Source organism: Anolis sagrei, chromosome 10, assembly GCF_037176765.1.
Source record: "Anolis sagrei isolate rAnoSag1 chromosome 10, rAnoSag1.mat, whole genome shotgun sequence".
Taxonomy (NCBI): domain Eukaryota; kingdom Metazoa; phylum Chordata; class Lepidosauria; order Squamata; family Dactyloidae; genus Anolis; species Anolis sagrei.
In genome coordinates, this window is record NC_090030.1 from 26,844,556 (window position 1) to 26,869,207 (window position 24,652).

Below are 24,652 nucleotides of genomic sequence, written 5' to 3' on the forward strand. Positions count from 1 at the left end.
ATCTGTGTATTTATATATACATATACATACATATATACACACATATACACACACATATATGTATATATACATATTTCAATATACACATATACATACAAATATATATATATATATATATATATACGTATTGATCTACTCACATTGGCATGTTTTCGAACTGCTTGGTTGACAGAAGCTGGACCTAACAGTGGGAGCTCACCCCACTCCCCGGATTCAAACCAACTGCGCCACCAGGGCTCATATAGACATACATATTTATACATGTATATATTCGTATATGTTTATTTATATATACATATACATAAACATATATATATATATATATATATATACACACACACACACACACATATACATACAAATATACATATACGTGTATGCTTAGTTGACAGAAGCTGGGCCTAACAGTGGGAGATCACCCGCTCCCCGGATTCGAAATGCAGCTCAGTAGTTTAACCAACTGCGCCACCAGGGCTCATACATATATACACACACATATGTATACATACACATATGTATATATACACATATGCATATATATATATATATATATATATATATGCATATATATATATATATACATACATGTGTGTATATATATATATATATACATACATACATATGTATACATGTATACATGTATATATTCATATATGTGTATTTATATATACATATGTAAATACATGTGTATTTATATATACATATACATACACACACATATATATACACACACATACACACACATATATGTATATATATACATATATATATGTCAATATACACATATACTTAAAAATATACGTGTATGCTTAGTTGACAGAAGCATATATATATATGAGCCCGCTGAGTCGCTGAATTTGGTGACCGAAAGGTCGGCAGTTCGAATCCGGGGAGTGGGATGAGCTCCACTCTTAGGCCCAGCTTCGGTCAACTAAGCATACACGTATATGTATATTTGTATGTATATGTGTGTGTGTGTGTGTGTGTGTATATATATATATATATATATATATATGTTTATGTATATGTATATATAAATACACATATATGAATATATACATGTATAAATATGTATGTATATACACACACACATATGTATACACATATGTATATATACACACATATATACATACATATTTATACATATATTCGCATATGTGTATTTGTATATATATATGTATACATACCCATATATATACACACATGTATACATATATAAATATGTATGTGCATGTATACATATTCATATATATACATACATACACACAGGTTAGAGGTATCTCTTCATCCCTACCCATCGACCTATATGCAAATACCAGTTGAGCAAATTTGACATGCAAAACGAGGAAAGAGTCAACAACACCACCCCCAAACCGCCTCTAATTCTAGGACTGACGTCAAGACTCCATCCTGAAAATGAGGCTGTTTGTAAAAAACACCACAATCACTACCACTTGGTCTTTATTAACCCGGCAAAGCCAAGGGAATTGAAGGCAAGGCAATGAAAACTAAGCCGCATTCTTGCAGGCTTAGCGTCAAATGGAATTAGCACATTCCCTGGAGATTGTTCTCCCTTATTCCCAGGGATTCTTTTCGCTGGAAGGTGTAGGACGGGTGGGTATAGCAAACAACAAAGAAGGTAAAGCATGTATGTCCTTCACTCCAAAAACTTGATTTTGTCATTTGGGAGTTGTAGTTGCTGGGATTTATAGTACACCCAAAATCAAAGAGCATTCGGAACTCCACCAATGATGGAATTGAACCAATCCTGGGACACAGAACTCCCATGATCAACAGAAAACACTAGAAGTGTATAGTGGGCATTGACCTTGAGTTTGGGAGTTGTAGTTCACCTACATCCAGAGAGCACTTTGGACTCAAACGATGATGGATCTGGACCAAATTTGGCACGAATATTCCATATGCCCAAATATGCACACAAATGGAGGTTGGGGAAAATAGATCTTGATATGTGGGAGTTGTAGTTGCTGGGATTTATAGTACACCCACAATCAAAGAGCATTCGGAACTCCACCAATGATGGAATTGAACCAATCTTGCGACACAGAACTCCCATGATCAACAGAAAACACTAGAAGGGTTTCGTGGGCATTGACCTTGAGTTTGGGAGTTGTAGTTCACCTACATCCAGAGAGCACTTTGGACTCAAACGATGATGGATCTGGACCAAACTTGACACAAATATTCCATATGCCCAAATATGCACACAAATGGAGGTTGGGGAAAATAGATCTTGATATTTGGGAGTTGTAGTTGCTGGGATTTATAGTACACCCAAAATCAAAGAGCATTCGGAACTCCACCAGTGATGGAATTGAACCAATCCTGGGACACAGAACTCCCATGATCAACAGAAAACACTAGAAGTGTATAGTGGGCATTGACCTTGAGTTTGGGAGTTGTAGTTCACCTACATCCAGAGAGCACTTTGGACTTAAACGATGATGGATCTGGACCAAACTTGGCACGAATATTTCATATGCCCAAATATGCATACAAATGGAGGTTGCGGAAAATAGACCTTGATATTTGGGAGTTGTAGTTGCTGGGATTTATAGTACACCCACAATCAAAGAGCATTCTGAATTCCACCAATGATGGAACTGAACACAGAACTTGGCATACAGAACTCCCATGACGAACAGAAAATATTGGAAGGGTTTGGTGGGCATTGACCTTGAGTTTGGGAGTTGTAGTTCACCTACATTCAGAGAGCACTGTGGACTCAAACAATGATGGATCTGGACCAAACTTGGCACAAGCACTCAATACACACAAATATGAACACAGATGGAGTTTGGGGGAAATAAACCTTGACATTTGGGAGTTGTAGTTACTGGGGTATATAGTTCACCTACAATCAAGGAGCATTCTGAACCCCACCAATGACGGAATTGGGGCAAACTTCCCACACAGAACCCTCATAACCAGCAGAAAATACTGTGTTTTCTGGTGGTTTTTAGTAACCCTTCTGATGCCCCACTGGTGAACCCCCCCCCCCCCCTTTAAGGACATCCACTCCCACTCCCTTCACCAGGGCAAGAAAACATAATCAAAGCCCTCCTGACAAAGGGCCATCCAGCAATATGCATATACACTCACAAAACATATAAACAGAAAGGGGGAAGGAAGGAAGGAAGGAAGGAAGGAAGGAAGGAAGGAAGGAAGGAAGGAAGGAGGGAAAGAAGGAGGGAAAGAAGGAGGGAAAGAAGAAGGGAAGGAGACAAAGAAGGAAATAAAGGTAGAGAAGGAGGGAAGGATACACACACACACATGTTCGTTTGTGGGATTAACTCAAAAACCACTGGACGAATTGACACTAAATTTGGACACAAGACACCTCTCAGACCAACGAGTGACCATCACTCATAAAAACACTGAAAAACACAGCAGAAGGGGCATAAAAAGCCAGAAAAACAAGAAATACATTACAACACATGCGCAAAACCACATATATATACACAGACACACATATATACACACAAATATGCATATATACACACAAAACACATACACAGAAAGGGGGAAAGAAGGAGGGAGAGAAAGAGGGGGAAAAGGAGAGAAGGACAGAAAGAAATGTAGAGAAGGAAGGAAAGTGAGAAGGAAATAAAAAAGTGAAAGAGGGAAGGAGAGAAGGAACGAAAGAGAGAAAGAGGGAGGGAGGGAAGGAAGGAAGGAAAGAGGGAAGGAAGGATAGAGCCAAAGAGCAAAGGAAGCGAGAAAAGAAACAGGTAGTGAAGGAAGAAAGAAGAACGGAAAGAAAAAGAAGGAAGGAAGAAAAGAGGGAGAGAAGGAAGGAGAGATAGAAAGAAGGAGAGAAAGAGGAAGGGAAGGTTGCCCACAGCAACACGTGGCGGGTACAGCTAGTTTCCTACAAAAAAACCAAGCCAGGAACCAAGGAGATGTATTCTTTTTTAATGCTGCTAATGGCATTTGGACAGCTTTAAAGAAGGATTAGCCGATTCGTGGGCGATAAAGCTGTCAGTGGTTACTTTCCATGGCTCTGCAAGATCCAAAGCTATGTTATGCACAAACTGTACCTGAAATATCCCAAACAGGATAATTCCATGCCAAGGAAAGTTATATCCTGTCCGAATGTATCTACGAGCCACCTAATATTGTGAGGGAAGGGTCTTGAGAACAAGCCCTATGAGGAGCGGCTTAGGGAGCTGGGCATGTTTAGCCTGAAGAAAAGAAGGCTGAGAGGAGATATGATAGCCATGTATAAACATGTAAGAGGAAGCCACAGCGAGGAAGGAGCAAGCTAGTTTTCTGCTTCCCTGGAGACTAGGACGCGGAACAATGGCTTCAAACTACAAGAGAGGAGATTCCATCTGAACATGAGGAAGAACTTCCTGACTGTGAGAGCCGTTCAGCAGTGGAACTCTCTGCCCCGGAGTGTGGTGGAGGCTCCTTCTTTGGAAGCTTTTAAACAGAGGCTGGATGGCCATCTGTCAGAGGTGATTTGAGTGCAATATTCTTGCTTCTTGGCAGAATGGGGTTGGACTGGATGGCCCATGAGGTCTCTTCCAACTCTTTGATTCTATGATTCTATGAAGGTCCTGCTCTCAGTCCTCCCCACCATCACAATCGTGCTTTGTGGGGACAGGAGACAGGGCCTTCTCTATGGTGGCCCCTCGGCTATGGAATTCTGTCCGAAACAAAATTAGATCTGCTCTCCTGTCCTTCTGAAAAAAAAGGGAAATCCTGGTTGTGAGATCAGGCCTTTGTGGACTAGGCTGACTTGCTGGCAAAATTACATTTTTAATGGACTATGATGGACTGCATTTAGGATGACGACTGAATTCGGCAATGGGTTTTAATGTTTTATATTGTTTTCATAGAATCATAGAATTGGAAGAGACCTCATGGGCCATCCAGTCCAACCCCCTGCCAAGAAGCAGGAATATTGCATTCAAAGCACCCCCGACAGATGGCCATCCAGCCTCTGTTTAAAAGCTTCCAAAGAAGGAGCCCCCACCACACTCCAGGGCAGAGAGTTCCACTGCTGAACAGCTCTCACAGTCAGGAAGTCCTTTGTAGGTATTTTCTAGGGCCACAGCTAACTGACTGTTCTGTCTTCCAGGAGCATAGTTTGCATTACCTATTAGTTGCATGGGATAGTTTTCTTTTGCATTTCCCCAGGGCTGCTAAAGACCCAGCAGCACCCTGGAAGTTAAACAGTATCCGAGTCTGCAAAGCCAGACTGCAGGCCCTTTGGCAACTATTGATTTAGGAAAGTATCTCTTTGGGTGTAGAGACCGCCCTTTTTCCAGGGGATGAGATCTCCATTTTGGAATCTTCCCTGCCTCCTTCAGTAGAGAAAGAAAGCTTCAGATGGGCTGTTGGTCAGGCAGGTAGCTCTGAAAAAATCATTGTAAGTACGATTGAGTTATATAGATAAAGAAGCTAATTGAGATATATAGATTGAGTAGCAATTGAGATATAATTGAGTTATAGATAGCAACTGAGATATAGAAAAGTTAATTGAGTAACTAAGTCATATAGATAGATAGAAAGAAAGATAGATATTGAGTCATAGATAGATATTGAATTATTGAATATTATTAAGCATTACTTCATCTCCAAAGCTAACCTTAAGCTATAGATAGGGAAAAACCTGTTTTTTCTAACCATAGCAGCTCAGGGTTAGGGTGAAAGGATCCCAGGATATTTTCTACCATTTGGGAAAGAGTTACCTCAGTAACTGAAGGAAAAAGAAAGAAAAATCATCTGTATGGTTTACCAAATTGACTGTTTTGTTTGTAACTTTGACAAGCTGTGCCAAGTCAGATCTGGCCACAGTGGTCCACGCTCTTGTTACATCCCGAATAGATTACTGCAATGCACTCTACGTGGGGTTGCTTTTGAAGACTGTTCAGAAACTTCAATTAGTCCAACGGGCAGCGGCCAGATTACTCACCGGAGCGTCATACAGGGAACATACCACCCCTCTGTTATGTCAGCTCCACTGGCTGTCGATCCAGTTCTGAGCACAATTCATAGTGCTGGTTTTGACCTACAAAGCCCTATAGAGCTCTGGCCCAGGGTACCTGTCCAAACGCATCTCCTTCTACGTCCCGCCTCAGAGTTTAAGATCTTCTGGGGAGGCCCTGCTCTCGGCCCCACCTCTATCACAAGTGAGGTTGGTGGGGACGAGGAGCAGGGCCTTCTCGGTGGTGGCCCCTCACCTGTGGAATTCGCTTCCCGGGGAAATTAGGTCATCGACATCCCTCCTCTCTTTTAGAAGGAAGCTAAAAACATGGATATGGGACCAGGCTTTGGGTAATCTGGCAGATAGACAAGGACAATGACGACTAGAATTGATTGGATTTGACAATGTGGAATGAACTTACGGATTCTGAGCTGGTGAACATTGAACATGACATTGGTTTTTTTTAATTGATTGTGATGTATAATTTGATTGTTTTAATTGTTTACAATTGCTGTTGATGCATGTTTTATCTTATTGTCTGTTGTTGGCATCGAATTGTGCCTTTTGTAAGCCGCCCTGAGTCCCCCCTCGGGGGTTGAGAAGGGTGGGGTAGAAAGGCACGAAATAAATAAATAAATATTGAATTATTGAATATTATTGAGCATTACTTCATCTCCAAAGCTAACCTTGAGCTATAGATAGGGAAAAACCTGTTTTTTCTAACCATAGCAGCTCAGGGTTAGGGTGAAAGGATCCCAGGATATTTTCTACCATTTGGGGAAGAGTTACCTCCGTAACTGAAAGAAAAAGAAAGAAGGATCATCTCTATGGTTTCACCAATTGACTGTTTTATTTGTAACTGGACCCCACTCAATTCGTCAACTATCGGCCTGTTTCCAATCTCCCCTTTTTGGGCAAAGTCATGGAACGTGTGGTGGCCTCACAACTCCAGGCATTCTTGGTAGACACGGATTATCTGGATCCGGCACAGTCTGGCTTTAGGCCGGGGCATGGTACCGAGACAGCCTTGGTCGCCTTAGTGGATGATCTCCGTCGGGAGCTCAACAGGGGGAGTGTGTCCCTGTTGGTGCTGCTCGACCTCTCAGCGGCCTTCGATACCGTCGACCATGGTATCCTTCTGGGACGCCTCGCAGGGATGGGTCTCGGAGATACTGCTTTGCAGTGGCTCCGGTCATTCCTCGAGGGTCGGTCTCAGAAGGTGTTACTGGGGGACTCCTGTTTTACCCCACAACCTTTGTTTTGTGGGGTTCCTCAGGGTTCAATACTGTCTCCCATGTTGTTTAACATCTACATGAAGCAGCACCAACAGGGACACACTCCCCCTGTTGAGCTCCCGACGGAGATCATCCACTAAGGCGACCAAGGCTGTCTCGGTAACATCTACTAAGGAGGCTGTCGAGGTCCTGAACCGGTGCTTGGCCGCTGTGACGGTCTGAATGGGGGCGAACAAATTGAAATTGAATCCAGACAAGACAGAGGTACTCCTGGTCAGTCGTAAGGCCGAACAGGGTATAGGGTTACAGCCTGTGTTAGACGGGGTCGCACTCCCCCTGAAGACACAGGTTCGCAGTTTGGGTGTGATCCTGGACTCATCGCTGAGCCTGGATCCCCAGGTTTCGGCGGTGACCAGGGGAGCATTCGCACAGTTAAGACTCGTGCGCCAACTGCGACCGTACCTTGGGAAGTCTGACTTGGCCACGGTAGTCCACACTCTGGTTACATCCTGCCTTGACTACTGCAACGCTCTCTACGTGGGGTTGCCTTTGAAGACGGCTCGGAAGCTCCAACTAGTCCAACGGGCGGCAGCCATGGTACTAACAGGAGCAGGGCGCAGGGAGCATACAACTCCTCTGCTGTACCAGCTCCACTGGCTGCCGATTAGCTACCGGGCCCAATTCAAAGTGCTGGCATTGGCCTTTAAAGCCCTAAACGGTTCTGGCCCAACATATCTATCCGAACGTATCTCGGCCTATCAGCCCACCAGGGCCCTAAGATCTTCGGGAGAGGCCCTTCTCTCCATACCGCCTGCTTCACAGGTGCGGCTGGCGGGAACGAGAGACAGGGCCTTTTCTGTGGTGGCCCCGCGGCTTTGGAATGCCCTCCCTTTAGAGATAAGATCAGCCTCCTCGCTGATGGTATTTCGAAAAAAACTGAAGACATGGATGTTTGAGCAAGCATTCGGCTAATCCGATGCGATGAAGTTTTTGATCAAGAACTGGCAATCATAGACAACGAAATTGGATTATGATTTTGACTTAAGAGATGCATTGGTCTGTATTGGTGGCCCAATACTGTGTATTGTATATGTATGTGTTTTATATTTTTAATTGGAATATTGTTGTTTTTAAATGCTGTAAACCGCAATGAGTCGCCGACTTAGGCTGAGATATTAGCGGTATACAAGTGTACTAAATAAATAAATAACTTTGACAAGCTGTGCCAAGTCTGCAAGGACTTTAAGAAATAAATATTCTGTTTTGATATTCCAAACCTGAAGTGGCCTCAGTTGCTGAGAATTTTTGAATTTCTAAAGAAAGACCCCCGCGGTCTACCCAGACAAAGAGAGAAGCACAACTTAGTTTTAATTTTATAGGATCTGGGTGTGACGGCACATTACCAGTAGCTGCATTTCCTACTCTCAGCTTATACTCGAGTCAATACGTTTTCCCTGGTTTTTGTAGTAAACTTAGGTGTCTCGGCTTATTCTCAAGTATATACGGTACTTCAACGGCGCATCATACTCAAGTAAATATGGTAACTCCCACACAAGGAGAGAACCTACAGTACTCTATACGGAACTGATTTTTATTCCTAAAGGAACATTACTTTCTATCTGTTAGATACAGAATGGGGGACAATGCCTGTCTCGAGAGCAGTACGTGTGAAAAAGATCTTGGAGTCCTCGTGGACAACAAGTTAAACATGAGTCAACAATGTGATGTGGCGGCAAAAAAAGCCAATGGGATTTTGGCCTGCATCAAGAGGAGCATAGTGTCTAGATCTAGGGAAGTAATGCTACCCCTCTATTCTGCTTTGGTTAGACCACATCTGGAATATTGTGTCCAATTCTGGGCACCACAATTCAAGAGAGATATTGACAAGCTGGAATGTGTCCAGAGGAGGGCCACTAAAATGATCAAGGGTCTGGAGAACAAGCCCTACGAGGAGCGGCTTAGGGAACTGGGCATGTTTAGCCTGAAGAAGAGAAGGCTGAGAGGAGATATGATAGCCATGTATAAATATGTGAGAGGAAGCCACAGGGAGGAGGGAGCAAGCTTGTTTTCTGCTTCCTTGGAGACTAGGACGCAATGGAGAAATGGCTTCAAACTACAAGAGAGGAGATTCCATCTCAACATTAGGAAGAACTTCCTGACTGTGAGAGCCGTTCAGCAGTGGAACTCTCTGCCCCGGAGTGTGGTGGAGGCTCCTTCTTTGGAAGCTTTTAAGCAGAGGCTGGATGGCCATCTGTCAGGGGTGATTTGAATGCAATATTCCTGCTTCTTGGCAGAATGGGGTTGGACTGGATGGCCCATGAGGTCTCTTCCAACTCTTTGATTCTATGATTCTATGATTCTATGTTACAATAGCATTTGGTTTTTGCTTTCATGGCAATCAACATTTTCAGAATTTTTTATATCTCTCCAATGAATTAAAAATATTGAGCTTTGTTAATTTCAGATTGAAGTCGTCCCAGGTCTTGCTCAAATGCCAGGAATCGAACTCGGGACCTTTGGTATCCTAAACTTGACCCTTGAGCTGAAAAGCAAGACACCCGACTGGGTGAACAAGTCTGGATTTGTGCCATGCCTTCTCTTCTTTCAAGCGGCAGGAGATAAAAGCCGAGCCTTCAGGAATGAGGCATTTCTGGCCACGGTCTTGGCCAAGCACGGCAATGCAGCATCGCAGCAGGAGCGGAGCAAAATGGGCACCGAAAGGACCGCTTGAAAGCAACCCTCCTCTCCGTTAAGAATCCAACCTGGCCTTGAATCATAACAATAGGTTTACGAAATCCATCCGTTTCATCATATTTTGGAAAACAGATTTATGTAACTCAACCCTGCAAAATCTTCGATGTCCTGAATGTGGTCAGGTATGGGTCACAGAAAAACCCTGGGAGACCAAATGAAGGGTGCATCCCAGGCATGGGAAAACTTGGGTCCTCTGGGTGTTTTGGACTTCAACCCCCACAATTCCTAACAGCCTCAGGCCCCTTCCTTTCCCCCCTCAGCCCCCTCAGCTACTTAAATCCGTGTGTGTTACTGTTTTTTAGTTATTGTTTATTTGTGATTTATATTAATTGTAATGTATTTATTGTTTTTGGGTTGTTTTAGGTTTTTTCAAGCTATATGACCATGTTCTAGAGGCATTCTCTCCTGACATTTCGCCTGCATCTATGGCAAGCATCCTCAGAGGTAGTGAGGTCTGCTGGAACTGGAAAAATGGGTTTATATATCTGTGGAAAGACCAAGGTGGGACAAAGGACTCTTGTCTGCTGGAGCTAGGTGTGAATGTTTCAGACTACACAGAGAAGCCATTGAAATCCACAAGCATGTGGACAATTTCAACAGAAAGGAGGAAACCATGAAGATGAACAAAATCTGGCTACCAGTATTAAAAAAACTCTAAAATTACTACAGCAAAACAGCAGAGGGAAAACAATCAGGGACATCAAATCACCTCTCGACAAAAGATTGCTCCAGGCACTTCCTGGCTATCAAATGCTAATCAAGGTGGTCAGTCGAAACATTCACACCTAGCTCCAGCAGACAAGAGTCCTTTGTCCCACCCTGGTCTTTCCAGAGATATATAAACCCACTTTTCTAGTTCCAACAGACCTCACTACCTCTGAGGATGCTTGCCATAGATGCTCTAGAGGCTTCTCTCATGTCCCGCATGAGGAGCTGGAGCCGACAGAGGGAGCTCATCCGCCTCTACCCGGATTCGAACCTGCGACCTGTCGGTCTTCAGTCCTGCCAGCACAGGGCTTTAACCCACTGCGCCACCGGGTGCTCCATAATAATAATATAATAATAATAATAATAATAATAATAATACTTTATTTATACCCCGCCACCATCTCCCCAAGGGGACTCGGAGCAGGTTACATGAGGCCAAGCCAACAACACATCAATGAAAACAACAAGGAATATGCAAAATAAACAATACAATTAATATAACTCACACATAGACAATAACACACAGGATTTAAAAACCTATGGCCGCAACAGCAACAGACCTCTCTCCTCCTTCCCCTCCTCGATTCTGTCTTTCTGAACCATTTGACGCCTTGCCAACTCATGCAACACAAGTTGTCATTCAAAGGTATACTTCCACTATCCCTGGAGGCTCTACTATAGCCATTCAAACTGGCAACAGACCTCTCTCCTCCTTCTCCTCCTCGATTCTGTCTTTCTGAACCATTTGACACCTTGCCTACTCATGCAACACAAGTTGTCATTCAAAGGTATACTTCCACTATCCCTGGAGGCTCTACTATAGCCATGAAAACTAGCAACAGACCTCTCTCCTCCTTCTCCTCCTCGATTCTGTCTTTCTGAACCATTTGACACCTTGCCTACTCATGCAACACCAGTTATCATTCAAAGATATACTGCCACTGTGCCTGGAGGCTCTACTATAGCCATCAAAACTAGCAACAGACCTCTCTCCTCCTTCCCCTCCTCGATTCTCTCTTTCTGAACCATCTGATGCCTTGCCTACTCATGCAACACAAGTTGTCATTCAAAGGTATACTGCCACTATGCTTGGAGGCTCTACTATAGCCATCAAAAATAGTAGCAGACCTCTCTCCTCGTACTACTACATTCTGAATGCCTTTTGCCTACTCATTCTACACAAGTGGGTGACACAAGTTGTCATTCAAAGGTATACTACCACGATGCTTGGAGGCTCCACTATAGCCATCAAATAATAATAATAATAATAATAACAATAGTATACTAATAATAATAAAACAGACCTCTCTCCTCCTCTTCGATTCTGTCTTTCTGAACCATTTGATGCCTTGCCTACTCATGCAACACAAGTTGTCATTCAAAGGTATACTGCCACTGTGCCTGGAGGCTCTACTATAGCCATCAAAACTAGCAACAGACCTCTCTCCTCCTTCCCCTCCTCGATTCTGTCTTTCTGAACCATTTGATGCCTTGCCTACTCATGCAACACAAGTTGTCAATCAAAGGTATACTGCCACTATGCTTGGAGGCACTACTATAGCCATCAAAAATAGTAGCAGACCTCTCTCCTCGTACTACTACATTCTGAATGCCTTTTGCCTACTCATTCTACACAAGTGGGTGACACAAGTTGTCATTCAAAGGTATACTGCCACTATGCTTGGAGGCTCTACTATAGCCATCAAATAATAATAATAATAATAATAATAATAATAATAATAATAACAATAACAATATTATACTAATAATAATAAAACAGACCTCTCTCCTCCTCTTCGATTCTGTCTTTCTGAACCACTTGGTGCCTTGCCTACTCATGCAACACAAGTTGTCATTCAAAGGTATACTGCCACTGTGCCTGGAGGCTCTACTATAGCCATCAAAACTAGCAACAGACCTCTCTCCTCCTTTTCCTCCTCAATTCTGTCTTTCTGAACCATTTGACGCCTTGCCTACTCATTCAACACAAGTTATCATTCAGAGGTATACTGCCACTATCCCTAGAGGTTCTACTATAGCCATGAAAACTAGCAACAGACCTCTCTCCTCCTCCTTGATTCTGTCTTTCTGAACCATTTGATGCCTTGCCTACTCATGCAACACAAGTTGTCATTCAAAGGTATACTGCCACTATCCCTGTAGGCTCTACTATAGCCATCGAAACTAGCAACAGACCCCTCTCCTCCTTCCCCTCCTCGATTATGTCTTTCTGAACCATTTGATGCCTTGCCTACTCATGCAACACAAGTTGTCATTCAAAGGTATACTGCCACTGTGCCTGGAGGCTCTACTATAGCCATCAAAACTAGTAACGGACCTCTCTCCTCCTTCCCCTCCTTGATTCTGTCTTTCTGAACCATTTGATGCCTTGCCTACTCATGCAACACAAGTTGTCATTCAAAGGTATACTGCCACTATCCCTGTAGGCTCTACTATAGCCATCGAAACTAGCAACAGACCCCTCTCCTCCTTCCCCTCCTCGATTCTGTCTTTCTGAACCATTTGATGCCTTGCCTACTCATGCAACACAAGTTGTCATTCAAAGGTATACTGCCACTGTGCCTGGAGGCTCTACTATAGCCATCAAAACTAGCAACAGACCTCTCTCCTCCTTCCCCTCCTCGATTCTGTCTTTCTGAACCATTTGATGCCTTGCCTACTCATGCAACACAAGTTGTCAATCAAAGGTATACTGCCACTATGCTTGGAGGCACTACTATAGCCATCAAAAATAGTAGCAGACCTCTCTCCTCGTACTACTACATTCTGAATGCCTTTTGCCTACTCATTCTACACAAGTGGGTGACACAAGTTGTCATTCAAAGGTATACTGCCACTATGCTTGGAGGCTCTACTATAGCCATCAAATAATAATAATAATAATAATAATAATAATAATAATAACAATAACAATATTATACTAATAATAATAAAACAGACCTCTCTCCTCCTCTTCGATTCTGTCTTTCTGAACCACTTGGTGCCTTGCCTACTCATGCAACACAAGTTGTCATTCAAAGGTATACTGCCACTGTGCCTGGAGGCTCTACTATAGCCATCAAAACTAGAAACAGACCTCTCTCCTCCTCCTTGATTCCGTCTTTCTGAACCATTTGACGCCTTGCCTACTCATGCAACACAAGTTGTCATTCAAAGGTATACTGCCACTGTGCCTGGAGGCTCTATTATAGCCATCAAAACTAGCAACAGACCTCTCTCCTCCTTCCCCTCCTCGATTCTGTCTTTCTGAACCCTTTGACGCCTTGCTTACTAATGCAACACAAGTTGTCATTCAAAGGTATACTGCCACTATCCCTGGAGGATCTACTATAGCCATCAAAACTAGTAACAGACCCCTCTCCTCCTTCCCCTCCTCGATTCTGTCTTTCTGAACCCTTTGACGCCTTGCTTACTAATGCAACACAAGTTGTCATTCAAAGGTATACTGCCACTATCCCTGGAGGATCTACTATAGCCATCAAAACTAGTAACAGACCCCTCTCCTCCTTCCCCTCCTCGATTCTGTCTTTCTGAACCCTTTGACGCCTTGCTTACTAATGCAACACAAGTTGTCATTCAAAGGTATACTGCCACTATCCCTGGAGGATCTACTATAGCCATCAAAACTAGCAACAGACCTCTCTCCTCCTTCCCCTCCTCGATTCTGTCTTTCTGAACCCTTTGACGCCTTGCTTACTAATGCAACACAAGTTGTCATTCAAAGGTATACTGCCACTATCCCTGGAGGATCTACTATAGCCATCAAAACTAGCAACAGACCTCTCTCCTCCTTCTCCTCCTCGATTCTGTCTTTCTGAACCATTTGACGCCTTGCTTACTAATGCAACACAAGTTGTCATTCAAAGGTATACTGCCACTGTGCCTGGAGGATCTACTATAGCCATCAAAACTAGCAACAGACCTCTCTCCTCCTTCTCCTCCTCAATTCTGTCTTTCTGAACCATTTGACGCCTTGCTTACTAATGCAACACAAGTTGTCATTCAAAGGTATACTGCCACTGTGCCTGGAGGATCTACTATAACCATCAAAACTAGCAACAGACCTCTCTCCTCCTTCCCCTCCTCGATTCTGTCTTTCTGAACCATTTGACGCCTTGCTTACTAATGCAACACAAGTTGTCATTCAAAGGTATACTGCCACTGTGCCTGGAGGCTCTACTATAGCCATCAAAACTAGTAACAGACCTCTCTCCTCCTTCCCCTCCTCGATTCTGTCTTTCTGAACCATTTGACGCCTTGCTTACTAATGCAACACAAGTTGTCATTCAAAGGTATACTGCCACTATCCCTGGAGGCTCTACTATAACCATCAAAACTAGCAACAGACCTCTCTCATCCTTCCCCTCCTCGATTCTGTCTTTCTGAACCATTTGATGCCTTGCCAACTCATGCAACACAAGTTGTCATTCAAAGGTATACTGCCACTGTGCCTGGAGGCTCTACTATATCCATCAAAACTAGTAACAGACCTCTCTCCTCCTTCCCCTCCTCGATTCTGTCTTTCTGAACCATTTGATGGCATGCCTACTCATGCAACACAAGTTGTCATTCAAAGGTATACTGCCACTGTGCCTGGAGGCTCTACTATAGCCATCAAAACTAGCAACAGACCTCTCTCCTCCTTCCCCTCCTCGATTCTGTCTTTCTGAACCATTTCATGCCTTGCCTACTCATGCAACAAAAGTTGTCATTCGAAGGTATACTGCCACTATCCCTGGAGGCTCTACTATAGCCATCAAAACTAGCAGCAGACCTCTCTCTTCCTTCCCCTCCTCGATTCTGTCTTTCTGAACCATTTAATGCCTTGCCTACTCATGCAACACAAGTTGTTATTCAAAGGTATACTGCCACTATCCCTGGAGGCTCTACTATAGCTATCAAAACTAGCAACAGACCTCTCTCCTCCTTCTCCTCGATTCTGGCTTTCTGAACCATTTGACGCCTTGCCAACTCATGCAACACAAGTTGTCATTCAAAGGTATACTGCCACTACCTCTGGAGGCTCTACTATAGCCATCAAAACTAGCAACAGACCTCTCTCCTCCTTCCCCTCCTCGATTCTGTCTTTCTGAACCATTTGATGGCATGCCTACTCATGCAACACAAGTTGTCATTCAAAGGTATACTGCCACTATCCCTGGAGGTTCTACTATAGCCATGAAAACTAGCAACAGACCTCTCTCCTCCTTCCCCTCCTCGATTCTGTCTTTCTGAACCAGAAACAACCCAGGTAAGGAAAGCTGTGGAGCCCGCTTGGCATGCAGAGCCAGCTGCAGAGCATCCTGTTGCCCGTCTTGGTGCGCCCGCTCTTCCATCCCTCCTGGCCAAGGAGAACAAAAGGAAAACGCAAGGGGGAATCCCAAGCGGACAGCCCCATGCGCCATGTTGATGCCCTTCTGCGGAAGCTCTTCCAAGCCCCAAGGAGGGAGGGCATGGCATGGCATTTGTTTATTTACCTGCCAGTTGCAACCAACCTGATGGGCTCTTGGTGAAAAGGGAAGGAGAGAGAGAAGAAAGAAGGAACGAAGGAAGGAAGGGGAAGGAAGTGGGGAGAGGAAGTGACAAAACCTGTGTATAAGACTGAGAATGGGGAAAAGAGGGAGGGAAGGATGAAAAGCAGAGAGGAAGGAAGGAAAGATTGGGAAGGAGGGAGGGAAGGAAGGAAGAAAAGAGGGAGGGAGGGAGGAAAAAAGCAGGGAGGAAAGAAGGAAGGGGGGAAGGAAAGAAAGAAGAAAAGGGGGAGGGAAGAAAAGTGGGGAGGAAGAAAGGAAAGATTGGGAGGGAGGAAAGAGGGGGAGGAAGGAAGGAAGGAAGGAAGGAGGGAGGAAGGAAGGAAGGAAGGCACGAAGGGGGGAGGAAGGAAGGAAGGAAGGAAGGAAGGAAGGAAGGAAGGAAGGAAGTGGGGAGAGGAAGTGACAAAACCTGTGGATAAGACAGAGAAAGGGGAGAGGGGGAAAAGGGGGAGTGGAGGAAAGAAAGAAAGAAGAAATGAAAGAAGGGAAGCAGGTAGGAAGGACGATGCGATGGATGGATGGATGAAAGGAAGGAAGGAAGTGGGGAGAGGAAGGAACAAAACCTGTGTATAAGACTGAGAAAGGGGAAAAGAGGGAGGGAAGGATGAAAAGCAGAGAGGAAGGAAGGAAAGATTGGGAAGGAGGGAGGGAAGGAAGGAAGAAAAGAGGGAGGGAGGGAGGAAAAAAGCAGGGAGGAAAGAAGGAAGGGGGGAAGGAAAGAAAGAAGAAAAGGGGGAGGGAAGAAAAGTGGGGAGGAAGAAAGGAAAGATTGGGAGGGAGGAAAGAGGGGGAGGGAGGGAGGGAGGGAGGGAGGGAGGGAGGGAGGGAGCGAGGAAGGAAGGAAGGAAGGAAGGAAGGAAGGAAGGCACGAAGGGGGGAGGAAGGAAAGAAGGAAGGAAGGAAGGAAGGAAGGAAGGAAGGAAGGAAGGAAGGAAGTGGGGAGAGGAAGTGACAAAATCTGTGGATAAGACAGAGAAAGGGGAGAGGGGGAAAAGGGGGAGTGGAGGAAAGAAAGAAAGAAGAAATGAAAGAAGGGAAGCAGGTAGGAAGGATGATGCGATGGATGGATGGATGAAAGGAAAGAAGGAAGTGGGGAGAGGAAGTGACAAAACCTGTGTATAAGACTGAGAAAGGGGAGAAGGGAAGAAAGGGGGGAGTGGAGGAAAGAAAGAAAGAAGAAATGAAAGAAGGAAAGCAGGTAGGAAGGAAGGTGGGATGGATGGATGGATGGATGGATGGATGGAAGGAAGGAAGGGAGGCAGGGAGGGAGGGAGGAAGGAAGGGGAAGGAAAAAAGTGGGGAGAGGAAGTGACAAAACCTTTATATAAGACAGAGAAAGGGGAAAGAGGGGAAGAAAAAGGGGGAGTGGAGGAAAGAAAAAAAAGAAATGAAAGAAGGAAGGAAGGGAGGGAGGGGAAAAGGAAGGGTGGAAAGAATGGGGAGAGGAAGTGACAAAACCTGTTTATAAGACAGAGAAAAGGAGAAGAGGGAAAACGAAATAGAGAACAAAAGGGGGTGGGAAGGGAGGAAAGAAAGAAAGAAAGAAAGCAGGCAGAAGGAAGGAAGGAAGGAAGGAAGGAAGGAAGGAAGGAAGGAAGGAAGGGGAAGTGACAGGACCTGTGTATAAAACAGGGAGTGAAAAACAGGGAAGGGAGAAGAAAAAGAAGGAGAGGGAGGAAAGGATGGAAGGAAGGAGGAGGAAGAGGAAGTGACAGGACCTGTGTATAAAACAGGGAAGAAGACACAGAGAAAAAAGGGAGAATTGAGAAAAGAGGGAAGGAAGGAAGGAAGGAAGGAAGGAAGGAAGGAAGGAAGGAAGGAAGGAAGGGGAAGGAAGGAAGGAAAGAAGGGGAAGGAAGGAACGAAGGAAATTAGGGGAAGGAAGGAACGAAGGGGAAGGAAGTGACAGGATCTGTGTATAAAACAGGGAGGGAGACACAGAGAAGAATGAGAGAGGAAAAAAAAGAAGGAGAGGGAGGAAGGAAAGGAAGGAAGGATGGAAGGAAGAGAAAGTGACAGGACCTGTGTATAAAACAGGAAGGGAGACATAGAGAGAGAGAGAAAGGGGGGGGGGAGAAAGGAAGGAAGGAAGGGAAAGGAAAGAAGGGGAAGTGACAGGATATTTGTATAAAACAAGGAGGGAAACACAGAGAAAAGAGGGGAGGAAAGAAAGGAAATAAGAGGAAGTGACAGGAACTGTGTATAAAACAGGAAGGGGAAAACAGAGAAGGGAGAAGAAAGAAAAGAAGGAGAGGGAGGAAGGGAAGGAAGGGTGGAAGGAAGAGGAAGTGACAGGACCGGTGTATAAAACAGGGAGAGCGACACAGAGGAAAAAAAGAGGGGGAGTGGGAAGAAAGCAAGAAGAAGGAAGGAAAGAAGGGGAAGGAAGTGACAGGACCTGTGTATAAAACAGAGAGGGAGACACAGAGAAGAAAGAGAGAGGAAACGAAAGGAGAGGGAGGAAGGAAAAGAAGGAAGGATGGAAGGAAGAGAAAGTGACAGGACCTGTGTATAAAACAGGAAGGGAGACATAGAGAGAGAGAAAAAGGGGGGGGGGGAGAGAAAGGAAGGAAGGAAGGGGAAGGAAAGAAGGGGAAGTGACAGGATATTTGTATAAAACAAGGAGGGAAACACAGAGAAAAGAGGGGAGGAAAGAAAGGAAATAAGAGGAAGTGACAGGAACTGTGTATAAAACAGGAAGGGGAAAACAGAGAAGGGAGAAGAAAGAAAAGAAGGAGAGGGAGGAAGGGAAGGAAGGGTGGAAGGAAGAGGAAGTGACAGGACCGGTGTATAAAACAGGGAGAGCGACACAGAGGAAAAAAAGAGGGGGAGTGGGAAGAAAGCAAGAAGAAGGAAGGAAAGAAGGGGAAGGAAGTGACAGGACCTGTGTATAAAACAGAGAGGGAGACACAGAGAAGAAAGAGAGAGGAAACGAAAGGAGAGGGAGGAAGGAAAAGAAGGAAGGATGGAAGGAAGAGAAAGTGACAGGACTTGTGTATAAAACAGGGAGAGCGACACAGAGGAAAAAAAGAGGGGGAGAGGGAAGAAAGGAAGAGGAAGGAAGGAAGGAAAGAAGGGGAAGGGACAGGACCTGTGTATAAAACAGAGAGGGAGACACAGAGAAGAAAGAGAGAGGAAAGAAAAGAAGGAGAGGGAGGAAGGAAAAGAAGGAAGGATGGAAGGAAGAGAAAGTGACAGGACTTGTGTATAAAACAGGGAGGGAGGCACAGAGAAAAAAAGAGGGGGAGAGGGAAGGAAGGAAGGAAGGAAGGGGAAGGAAGTGACAGGACGTGTGTATAAAGCAGGGAGGGAGACAGAGAAAAAAAGAGGGGGAGAGGGAAGGAAAGAAGAGGGAGGAAGGAAGGAAGGAAGGAAGGAAGGAAGGAAGGAAGGAAGGAAGGGGAAGGAAGTGACAGGAGCTGTGTATAAAACAGGAAGGGGAAAACAGAGAAGGGAGAAGAAAGAAAAGAAGGAGAGGGAGGAAGGAAGGGAAGGAAGGGTGGAAGGAAGAGGAAGTGACAGGACTTGTGTATAAAACAGGGAGGGAGACACAGAGAAAAAAAGAGGGGGAGAGGGAAGGAAGGAAGGGGAAGGAAGTGACAGGACGTGTGTATAAAGCAGGGAGGGAGACAGAGAAAAAAAGAGGGGGAGAGGGAAGGAAAGAAGAGGAAGGAAGTGACAGGAGCTGTGTATAAAACAGGAAGGGGAAAACAGAGAAAAAAGGGAGAAGAAAGAAAAGAGGGAGGAAAGGAAGGAAGGAAGAGGAAAGAAGGGGAAGGAAGTGACAGGAGCTGTGTATAAAACAGGGAGGGGGACACAGAGCAAAAGGGGGAGGAAAGAAAAGAAGGAAGAGGGAGGAAGTGACAGGACTTGGGTATAAAACGGGGAGGGAAAAACAAAGGGAGAAGAAAGAAGGAGAGGGAGGAAGGATGGAAGGAAGAGAAAGCGACAGGAGCTGTGTATAAAACAGGGAGGGAGACATAGAGGAAAAAGGAGGGAGAGGGAAGAAAGGAAGGAAGGAAAGAAGGATCAGGAAGTGACAGAATCTGTGTATAAAACAGGGAGGGAGACACAGAGAAATAAGGGAGAAGAAAGAAAAGAGGGAGGAAAGGAAGGAAGAGGAAAGAAGGGGAAGGAAGCGACAGGATCTGTGTATAAAACAGGGAGGGAGACATAGAGAAAAAGGGGGGAGTAAAGAAAAGAAAGAGAGGGAGGGAGGGAGGAAGAAAGGAAGAGAAAGTGACAGGACCTGTGTATAAAACAGGGAGACACAGAGAGAGAAGAAAAAGGCGGGGGGGGGGGGGGGGAGAGAAATAAAGGAAGGAAGAAAAGGAAAGAAGGGGAAGGAAGTGACAGGACGTGTGTATAAAACAGGAAGGGGAAAACAGAGAAAAGGGGGGATGAAAGAAAAGAAGGAGAAGGAAGAAAGGAAGGAAGGGGAAGGAAGTGACAGGACCTGTGTATAAAACAGAGAGACATAGAGAGAAAAAGGGAGGGAGAAAGAAAGGAAAGAAGAGAAGGAAAGAAGGGGAAGGAAGTGACAGGACTTGTGTATAAAACAGGGAGGGGGACACATAGAAAAAGGGGGGATGAAAGAAAAGAAGGAGAAGGAAGAAAGGAAGGAAGGGGAAGGAAGTGACAGGACCTGTGTATAAAACAGGGAGGGAGACACAGAGAAAAAGGAGAGAAGAAGAGGGAGGGAGGAAAGGAAAGAAGGAAGAGGAAGGAAGTGACAGGACGTGTGTATAAAACAGGGAGGAAAAAACAGAGAAGAAAAGATTAAAGAAAAGGAGAGGGAGGAGAGGAAAGAAGGAAGGATGGACGGAAGAGGAAGTGACAGGAGCTGTGCATAAAACAGGGAGGGAGACACAGAGAAAGGAGAAGAAAGAAAAAGGGGAGGAAAGAAAGGAAGGGAGAGGAAGGAAGGAAAGAAGGGGAAGGAAGTGACAGGAGCTGTGCATAAAACAAGGAGAGAAAAAACAGAAAAGGGAGAAGAAAGAAAAGAAGGAGAGGGGGAAGGAAAGAAAGGATGGATGGATGGATGGATGGAAGGAAGGAAGGAAGAGAAAGTGACAGGAGCTGTGTATAAAACAGGGAGGGAGACAGAGTAAAAGGGGGGAAGGGAAGGAAGGAAAGAAGAGGAAGGAAAGAAGGGGAAGGAAGTGACAGGACCTGTGTATAAAACAGGGAGTGAAAAACAGAGAAGGGAGAAGAAAGAAAAGAAGGAGAGGGAGGAAGGAAGGAAAGGATGGATGGATGGAAGGAAAGGATGGAAGGAAGGAAGGAAGAGAAAGTGACAGGAGCTGTGTATAAAACAGAGAGGGAGACAGAGAAAAAAGGGGGAAGGGAAGGGAAGGAAGGAAGAGGAAGGAAAGAAGGGGAAGTGACAGGATCTTTGTACAAAACAGGGAGGGAGACACAGAGAAAAAAGGGGGAGGAAAGAAAAGAAGGAAGAGAAAGGAAGTGACAGGACTTGCGTATAAAACGGGTAGGAAAAAACAAAGTGAGAAGAAAGAAGGAGAGAGGAAGGATGGAAGGAAGAGAAAGTGACAGGAGCTGTGTATAAAACAGGGAGGGAGACATAGAGAAAAAAGGGGGGAGAGGGAAGAAAGGAAGGAAGGAAAGAAGGAGAAGGAAGTGACAGGACCTGTGTATAAAACAGGGAGGGAGACACAGAGAAATAAGGGAGAAGAAAGAAAAGAGGGAGGAAAGGAAGGAAGGAAGGAAGGAAGGAAGAGGAAAGAAGGGGAAGGAAGTGACAGGACCTGTGTATAAAACAGGGAGGGAGACACAGAGAAGAAAGGGAGAAGAAAGAAAAGAGGGAGGAAAGGAAGGAAGGAAGTAAGGAAGGAAGGAAGGAAGGAAGGAAGAGGAAAGAAGGGGAAGGAAGTGACAGGACCTGTGTATAAAACAGGGAGGGAGACACAGAGAAGAAAGGGAGAAGAAAGAAAAGAGGGAGGAAAGGAAGGAAGGAAGGAAGGAAGGAAGGAAGAGGAAAGAAGGGGAAGGAAGTGACAGGACCTGTGTATAAATCAGGAAGGGAGACACAGAGAAGAAAGGGAGAAGAAAGAAAAGAGGGAGGAAACGAAGGAAGGAAGGAAGGAAGGAAGAGGAAAGAAGGGGAAGGAAGTGACAGGACCTGTGTATAAAACAGGGAGGGAGACACAGAGAAGAAAGGGAGAAGAAAGAAAAGAGGGAGGAAAGGAAGGAAGGAAGGAAGGAAGGAAGGAAGAGGAAAGAAGGGGAAGGAAGTGACAGGACCTGTGTATAAAACAGGGAGGGAGACACAGAGAAGAAAGGGAGAAGAAAGAAAAGAGGGAGGAAACGAAGGAAGGAAGGAAGGAAGGAAGAGGAAAGAAGGGGAAGGAAGTGACAGGACCTGTGTATAAAACAGGGAGGGAGACACAGAGAAGAAAGGGAGAAGAAAGAAAAGAGGGAGGAAAGGAAGGAAGGAAGGAAGGAAGAGGAAAGAAGGGGAAGGAAGTGACAGGACCTGTGTATAAAACAGGGAGGGAGACACAGAGAAATAAGGGAGAAGAAAGAAAAGAGGGAGGAAAGGAAGGAAGGAAGGAAGGAAGGAAGAGGAAAGAAGGGGAAAGAAGGGGAAGGAAGTGACAGGATCTGTGTATAAAACAGGGAGGGAAACACAGAGAAATAAGGGAGAAGAAAGAAAAGAGGGAGGAAAGGAAGGAAGGAAGGAAGGAAGGAAGAGGAAAGAAGGGGAAAGAAGGGGAAGGAAGTGACAGGATCTGTGTATAAAACAGGGAGGGAAACACAGAGAAATAAGGGAGAAGAAAGAAAAGAGGGAGGAAAGGAAGGAAGGAAGGAAGGAAGGAAGAGGAAAGAAGGGGAAAGAAGGGGAAAGAAGGGGAAGGAAGTGACAGGACCTGTGTATAAATCAGGGAGGGAGACACAGAGAAATAAGGGAGAAGAAAGAAAAGAGGGAGGAAAGGAAGGAAGGAAGGAAGGAAGGAAGGAAGAGGAAAGAAGGGGAAAGAAGGGGAAGGAAGGGGAAGGAAGTGACAGGACCTGTGTATAAATCAGGGAGGGAGACACTGAGAAGAAAGGGAAGGAAAGAGAGGGAAGGAAGGAAGGATGCAGTGACGGGACCTGTGTGTAAAACAGGGGGTGCAGAAGCAACTTGGGGGAGGTTTGGGGAGGTGGCCAAAATCCAACTTGTGAAAGGGGGGAGAGAAAAGAGGAAGGGGAGGGCTTTTCTCCAAGGCTGTGCCAAACAGAGGAAGCGAAACCGAGAAGGTGGTTGGAGTTGGGGGGAGAAAAATGCGCATTCCGTGGCTGGGCAACCCCAAGACAGGACCCGACTTGGAGCAGAGGAGAGGTGCCCCCCGCAAGAGCGACGCAATGCGATCCGAGGGTCCTTCCAAAGAATGGGGGGGGGGGGCAAGAGGGGGGACTCACCAAGCGGTTGATCTGCCGGCGAAGCATCGCTGAAGTGCCGCAGCGTCTCCAAGAAGAGGGGAGGAAAACACCCCAGACCAGGGCGCACGGGCATCCGTCACGGTCGCGCTTTCCTGGGGCGCATTTTTAGCAGGGGGTCGGGTCTCTTAGGGCGAGGAGGGGGGCTGCCTTCCTCTTGTGCTTAAGCCACCCGGAGATGGAGGAGGAAGAGGAAGAAAAGGAGGAAGAGGAGGAAGAGGAAGCGAGGAGGCGGCATGGCGCGCCACCCAAAGCAACAGCCCAAGGAGACGACAAAGGAGAAGGAAAGGAGGAGGAAAGAGCTCCAAAGGCCGGGCTCAGGACCAGCTCAGCTGCCCAGGAAGCGGACCCGGAAGGCAACCAGACCCAGCCCTTTCTCTCCAGGCCGAATCAGGACCCAGTGTCGCCCCCTCGGGCTTGCTTTGCCCTCTCCAACCCAAGCCGGACCGCGTCTCCAAAAGGCGCACCGTGCGCCCACCTCTCCAAAGGCGCACGTGGAAGAGGAGGAAGAGAAGGAGAAGAGAGGCTGCTTCTGCCCACCGCGGGCAACAGTTAGCCGCCTCCTCCTCCCCTTCTTCCCTTCCTCCCTCCTCCCCTTCGGTCTTTTCTTGCTGGGGGCGGACCGCAGTCTGACTCTCTCCACCCACAAAAGTCCCCAGAGCAGCCTGGGAGCTGTAGTTCCAACACCCGCCGGGTTTTGCGCCTCTGGAAATGCCAAGGCGCAACGCTGCAAGGTCTTGAGCGCCTGGGCTTGGCTTTGAGCTTGGCCCTTCTTTGGAAACTGCACTCAACACTAGGCCTGGGTAGCAACGGAAAAATTTGTTTCTAAAATCGATTTGTATTTGGGGGGTTTTTTTGTTTCGATATTTAAAATAATTACAAAATTTTCCCTTAAAAAAGTTCGATATTTACAAAATTTTGTAAATGGTAAAAAATTAACGAACCGATTTCCGAAACAATAACGAATCGATTCGTTAATGGCGGACGCGACCGCGAAATATGCTAAA

The 24,652-nt window shown here is 45.5% G+C and overlaps 1 protein-coding gene across 1 annotated transcript in view; it reads right to left on the minus strand.

Annotated features, from left to right (window-relative positions):
• ATP11C (ATPase phospholipid transporting 11C) overlaps nt 1-24,246 on the minus strand; it is a 188,636-nt gene extending 164,390 nt beyond the window's left edge. The window contains exon 1 of the mRNA XM_067471661.1: nt 23,628-24,246. Coding sequence (XP_067327762.1) covers nt 23,628-23,654 — 27 coding nt within the window. The 5' untranslated portion in view covers nt 23,655-24,246. The remainder of the gene's footprint in view (nt 1-23,627) is intronic.
• Between the last annotated feature and the right edge of the window lie 406 nt (nt 24,247-24,652).